Source organism: Homalodisca vitripennis, unplaced genomic scaffold (assembly GCF_021130785.1).
Source record: "Homalodisca vitripennis isolate AUS2020 unplaced genomic scaffold, UT_GWSS_2.1 ScUCBcl_4680;HRSCAF=11011, whole genome shotgun sequence".
NCBI lineage: Eukaryota > Metazoa > Arthropoda > Insecta > Hemiptera > Cicadellidae > Homalodisca > Homalodisca vitripennis.
The window spans coordinates 2715-10000 of NW_025780792.1; the positions used below are offsets into that span (position 1 = coordinate 2715).

General features: G+C 37.2%; 1 protein-coding gene across 1 annotated transcript; it reads left to right on the forward strand.

The window, feature by feature from the left end:
* The first annotated feature begins 444 nt into the window (after nucleotides 1–444).
* Nucleotides 445–6323, forward strand: LOC124373030 (mucin-2-like). Its single transcript, XM_046831437.1, has 3 exons — nucleotides 445–448; nucleotides 5092–5249; nucleotides 5358–6323. The coding sequence occupies exons 1-3, from the start codon at nucleotides 445–447 to the stop codon at nucleotides 6321–6323; spliced, it is 1128 nt and encodes a 375-aa protein (XP_046687393.1).
* The last annotated feature ends 963 nt before the right edge of the window (nucleotides 6324–7286 follow it).

Below are 7286 nucleotides of genomic sequence, written 5' to 3' on the forward strand. Positions count from 1 at the left end.
TTTCTTATCTAGTCGCGAATGTTTTGATGCAGTTATGGTTAGATTTTTCACCTGGAGCTTTTATTTAAAGTTTGAGTTGATGAAGTACTGGTTTTGAATTTGGTCTTCGTCGGGTAGGTGTTGTGAACTAAAAAATGTTTATGAGGTTTGGCTGGGAAATTCCGGTATGATTTGTGGGAACTGAACGTTTGGGAGGTTTCATTGGTGTAAATACCTATTACTGTTTGGGCTTTTAGGTATATTGATATTAACCTGGATGTTAGCTTTTTCAGTGGCTTTTGCACTTTTGAGGGAGACGACGCTAAACTTGTTTGTCTTCTTAATCCATTTTTGGCACATTCCTGTTGCTCCGTTGTGGATGAAGGGTTTTTGTTTTTATCAGTGGTGTAGGTCCGCATTATGTTTCAGTTTTTTTTCTGCAGGTTTGACTGACTTCCTGGCGTTATGGGTAGGCTTGCAATTCTGTCGTGCGGTTAAGGGAATAGAGGGGACTCTGCCTTCTGTTGTCCATGTAGATAAAAATCTCGTTTTTGGTTGCAGGTTTGACTGGCTCCTGAGGTTAGGGATGAATTTTGTTCTATTGAGGGTGTGGTCAATATGTTTTCCAGGTTTTTTCTGCAGGTTTGACTGACTCCTGGTGTTACAGTCAGGCTTACATCGGTCATGGTTGGAGTAATCTTCAGTTTTTTTCTTAAAGGTGTTGGCTGTCCTCCCTGGCGTAGATACACTTAATTCTGTCATGGGTATGGCTTAATAGAGGACTCCGCCTTTGTTATGTCCTTGCAGATAGAATCAGTTTTTGGTTGCAGGTTTTGTATGTTTACTGAGGATCGGGGGTGAACTTTGTTTCTGTCCCGAGGGTGTGGTCAATATTGTTCTTCTAGGTTTTTTACTAACAAGTATTGATTGACTCCTAGTGTTGTTTGATGCGTGGATGGGCATATTACAATAGTGTTATTTATTTTTTTCCCATGGTCCACGCAGGCTCTGAAGCTAAAGTTTTAATATGTTATGGGTCTATTTGAGCAAGCTTTGATTTCATCTCTGTTTTTCCCAGAAGGACAGTGGTTTGTATTTGCATCATATATACACTTGGACATCTTTTGTGGGAGATGACGTCTGAGTTGCCGAGTCCTTACAGATTGTTGCCGGTATTTCTATGTTTGGGTATTTTTCCTGGCAGTCTAGAGTTGGTTCTTTAATAGTTCTGCTATTCGTTTTGCATATATTATCAATTATTTGACCCAATTTAATTGTCGTGGTCCTCAGAGGAATTCTGGACCTCTATGCGGAAGTTCTTTTCATTTATCAAGTGGGGCTTGATACCATATCTGCATTTAATTGTAGAAGATTTTCAAATTTTGGTTAAATATAGATACCCATATTGTTTTCCACACTCTTCCATTTTTCCCTACCCATACTAATTAGTTTGTTTTTGAAACTCGAGTTTCTCTACTTTTAAAAGTTCGTTTTCTGCTACTAATGCTGCTCCTATTTTGGCAGCCATTTGAAGATCATCCTCTCTCGACTGTTAGAGCTATCTAGTAAGTTGTTTTCAATTAATTACTCTTTTCTAGTTTCCAGTAGGGTATTGATGCAGTGTTTTGTGTTTACCTGGTCAAACTATTTCTGTTCTGGTATAAGATGGTGATTGAAACATCCTGCATTGCATGGGGCAATTGACCATTTTTCAATTTCGTGAGTGGCCCATCTTTTCAAATCTTTTTCTAAGATATTTTGGCATCCTGCATAGGTACCATTTTTGCACATAGGCCTGTTGCATTTAATACCAGAATAAACTTACGGCCAATTTCGCATGTTCCCACACGGATATTTTCTCGTGGGCATTTCAGCAATAATTGAAGAAACTCTTGGTAAGAAAATGGTTGATTATTAATAAAGGTATATATTTAATTTACTTTATTAATAAGTAATAAAGTATTAATGTCTAACAAAAATTTGGTTTTTAGATTATATCATCTGCCTGTATGTCAAGTGATTTATAGCAAGATTCATTAACAGCACAGTATAGTAGAGGCCGTGTTGTCTGTGGTCAGCGTCCCAGACGCATTGTCAGCCAGGGTGTCCGGGCAATGCTCTCGTCAGTTGATCCCTAATAGCTGGCCTCTATTTGACTTCCAGCAGGTGGCGTTGTAGTATAAATGTGTCAAGCTGCGCTGTGAGGTCGTGGCAATGACGTCACTATTGTGTTTAAACTGTGCACTAGCTGTTTATTTAATTTATCTTTACTTGTTGTTAAACAAAATAAATGTTCTGTGGTGTTTTATTGTTGACAAAAAATTGTATGAATAAAAAGTGCTTGTGAGCTGTGTAATGTTTTACAATTGTAGATCTTGAGAAAAGTTGATTGCAGATAGTGATCTAGTTTGTTTGTGAAAAGTTTTCTTGGATTCTTTTCTTCTTCCAGGTACTTAAATTATTTTTTAAATTGGTGATAATTAACATTACAGTTTAGATAGTAGTGATTGGATGTTGCAGTTATGTTCGGTATTTTGTTGGGTTTACACACTTAAACTTCACTTGAAATGTAGGAGCACTTTCATACTAGATGAGTGGGTTGTCACGCCATGTTTGTTTGACAAACCTTGGAGCGGAGAGGGACGGAGTCAAGGAGATGTTCTAAATACTTTGTGGAAGACACGGGAGTAAAGGAAAAGATGGGGTGGTGTGTGGGGGGGGAAATATACTTTACGCGTGTAAAAGTTGTGTTGTAGTCAGTAGCCCAATAATTATGTAAGTTAAGAATTTTGTATCTAAATATTAAGAAAATAACGTTAGGGTAGTATCTGAGTTAATTCAATTAATATTTAAAAATTTCAACAGTACTTTTATTTAAAAGCAATCAAATTTAAAGATTATTTACAGAAGTTTTATTTATATAGAAAAGAAATGTTTAAAATTTCCATATAGATATTTAAATTATTTATTTATTTGCACAAGAAAATTTATACCAAGTTAAATTCGTAAATATAAATTGTAAACCCGTTTAAATATTTAAAGGCAATATTCTTCTCCTTGCATAATTAGTCTGATCCATTGTAATGTTTAGTTTAGATTATTGAAACAGCAAAAATCTCTCCTCGATTAGTTTTGATAAAATATAAATTGTTTGATATATTAAAAGAGAGACATTTCTTCAATGATTAATATGTTTATGGAAATATCTTAAACATTAACCGATTTGAAGCATCATATTCAAGTACAAATTTTATTATTAGAAATTCAATTGGACCATCTAACTTGTTATTAGAAAACGATTATAAAAAATTTGTTCAAGAATCAATAATATATTGTTATGTAAATAAGATACTTCTGATTTTTAAATAATGTCTTAAAACTATTGACAAAGAAATTATGATTTCCGAAAATGAAAATAGAAAATATGTGTTATTTTCATGTGAGTGTCTTGAATTGCCGATCCAAACCTACTAATAAATCCTCACACTAATAGCCAAGCAGATATATATTATATATATATATTTTAGGTGGTTCAAAATACCAATTTTAACATTGTTGGATGCAAACCCACAACAACATTACAGTCCGATACCTAAGGTCAATGGTATTTTGTATCAGGAAACTTTCTAAACTGCTAAAAAAAAAGGATTATGGCAAAGTCTTTAAATTGGGCACGGTTAACATGTATGCTAATAATAAATAAAGACTTTGTAGGTTCGTCCATTAAAACTCGTTCCTGTATCTATTTGACACTTTTTTACAGGTGCAGGTAGTTAGTTACCCCAGTGGCGGACAGCTCTATGTATTATTATTTATAACACAAAATTAGAGTTGGCAACCCAGAAACACATATGTTTAAACCAAGAAGTGGAAAATGATTGTGTAGAAGCATAAGAATGGATAGTTTTTAATATTTTTCTTTTCTGTGGGAAACAATTCTACATAAACCGTTACATTTTCTGTGGTCCAGATCATATTAACAGTTTGGCAGCGGGGTTCGCTCTAAAGGGGAATGAAAAATTAAACAAACATTCGTAAAAGTAACAAATCTTTATTTAAAAACTATTCATGTAATAAAAATCTGCAGCGGTTATTTAAAATCTCATATTTGTTTCACTTTTCTGCACACAATAACAATTAACTTATTACTTAGCATATTCATGCTGGAACACTATTCTCTTACTTACAACTATAGGTGATCTTAACTTACTTTAAGAACCTGGGACCTTAAGAGTACACAAATATATTCAAACAAAATAATTGACCTACAAATTTGTTTATTTTGTACTAAAAAATTTGTCTTTGATACACATTTTACACAATTGCGTAATCTTTACACAAGATACATTTTAACCACTGTTTCGCATTTTAAATTTTATTGCATCAATTACTTAAATATAAGTAATCAGCAGTTAATTTATGGTGAACAACATTCTCGTACCTACACTACAGTTTCCTTAACCTACTTATAGCCTGATACCTCAAGAGTAAGAAACACATCAAACACAGAAATAAATTTACGTATTAATAAATTTGGTATTATTGTGTAATAAATAACTTTGTTCTTCATGCTAACAACAATTTGGATGCTTATTTTTTAATAGCATTTTTTGTCAAGCACCTAGGTTTGAGGTGAGACAGCAATTTTTGAGGGCGTTTTGGTTTACAAATAAGGCAAAATGGCTTGAGTACTATAGTAAGAGAAAAAAATAAAACGGCATATATTAAATCTTCAACCTAAAAGTACATTGAGTTAAAATTCATCTTTAAACAGTAAAAATAGAAATTGCATGTACAAAAGGAGACACAATGTATGCACTTTTATTAAATATAGGCAATTATTCTTTTTATTTTATTAATACATATTTAAAAAATCCAACTATATCATCAAAACCATATCGATATACGCACTATCATGCTCCCCCCCTAAAACCCACCCCACACCACCCTCCACCCCCACACCCAAACCACCACAACACCCCAAATCAAAACACACAACAACCTACACCCCCCACACCACACACCACACACCTCCACCCTACACCACCCCACACCACACCCACATCCCACCACTAAACCAACACTCCCATCACACCATCCTAACAACAACAGCATCAGCAGCATACAACCAACCCAACCACCAAACCCAGACCCAAACCTCCAAAAACACAACCAACTCCACACCCTACACCACACCAACACAGCAGCCTTCACCCGAACAACAGATCCCCAACCCCACATCACACAGCCCCAAACAGAAACATCTAAAAGTACATATATAAACCACCCCACCCCACCACTACCCACGCACACGCACAAACAAACAACACGCACCAAAACACCATCACCATACGACACAACACACACACCTCAAACAGGCCAACAAAACCACCAACCACAAACCCACGACACAACCTCGGGCCACACCACCCAAACGACACAACACCAACACAACCACCACACGACATCACCACACACTCACATCCCACCACTCCCACGACACCAACTACCACAACAAACACCACTACACCCACACCCACACCCACATCAAGAACATCGCAAAACACCCTCACACCGCTCCCCAAACAATCGTCTCCATAAAAAATCAACACACCAATACGCCACATCCCATGCCCAACAACCCACCCCCCAACCCACAAAACAACATCACTACTCCCCCACCCACCAACACCACAGCAACACACACACCAACACCACAACACAAACACACCCCCCAACAACACCACACCACAACCCCACCACCCCACATCACCCCCCACACCAACCACCGAATCACACCAACACACCCCCCCACCACCCCCCACTCACCAACCCCAAAAACCCCTACCCCACCTCAAGACGCACACCTGACCTCAATACCAAAACACACACATCGCTCGGTCCTCTCCGCAGTAGCAACAACCGCCACGCACACACCCAACACCACCCACACAAACACACACAAAATCAACCCACAGCAACACACCCCCCCACTGACACACCTCCTACTCACCCCCAATAAAAAAAAACGCAACAACCCCCAAAACCACAACAACACCACCCAATCGCACCAACAGACAGCGCCCCCACCATCAACCACGCCACACCCCACACCCACTACTCCAACCACAAGTCCACACCGCAACCAACCCAACCACTACTCTTCCCCGCATTATCATGGCCGGCCCCCCCATCACACGATCCCTATACCCGATAAAACAAGTCAAGAGTTCACAGCCTGTTCAGCACGCTGCTATTCTAGCAGACAACCGAAACCAGTTTCAACTATTATGTACCAACTAAAGTTTACTACAATACTTATGTTATTATATCAAATAGGTTAGGAACATGTCAATTAAAGAAAAAAACATATTAATCTGAGAACGATAAAAATGTTACAACACACATTTTGGAGTAGACCAAACTAGTTATGAAATGTTAGTTCCCCAACAGGATTCTTAATTAAGGCTCACATCATGACATGGCCTTAATTATATCGTTTAGGCCTATTAATATTTGCTTTCATAGATGCTTATCCTCTCTCGGCAGTCCTGCAAAAAAATATAGGAGAATTATTTGTTAATAAAATACTTTACACACTCTCGAGTACAATGTGAATAATTTTTTAAAGTTTTATTTTTGTTCATAGTCCAAACTTAGTCATCTTTAAGTCTCTAATTTCCATTTGACCGTTAGCCATATGCAAAACAAGACGCCCTGCCTGAGAGTAAAGTATAACACTGTACAAATCAACAATAACACAGTGAAATCGGTGAGGAATCTTTCTGTCCTAGATTCAATTCCTAATGTTATTTGGAATAAAGTAGCTATGGTAGGAAGGGTTGATTCAATTTGAATGTTGAAATTTAGCCTCTTAGAGTTCCGGATCCTTTTATTGCCAGCATCTGGTATCTAGTGGACGCTTCAGAACTTGACTCCTGGATATCTGGAGTCATGTTCGTCTGAAGATATCCAAAGAAAGTCGGGGTTGACGAAGAAAGCTCAAAATGAAGCTTTACACAGTTTTGACATCAGAGACACCTATGAATAGGAGAAGTGATGTATCTCATCAGATGCACAATTGAGTGCAATAACGATGTTACTGACGCAATCTCTAAGCACGTGGGTATGGTGGGAAGGGTTGATTCAATTTGAATGTCGAATTTGTGTGCCACCACCTATTTATATGTGTCTCTGATGTCAAAATGATGTAAAGATGGACTATGTCGAAGAAAATCCGGAAGTAGTTAAAAAAAATCTGCTTGATGTTTTTTCTGAAGTTTTTAATAAATATATTAAAAAATAGT

Bases quoted from the DNA above. Each gene is read 5' to 3' on its own strand.
- LOC124373030 (XM_046831437.1), top strand. The intron at 5,250-5,357 runs GTACATATATAA...CACCTCAAACAG, and splicing joins CCAAACAGAAACATCTAAAA to GCCAACAAAACCACCAACCA.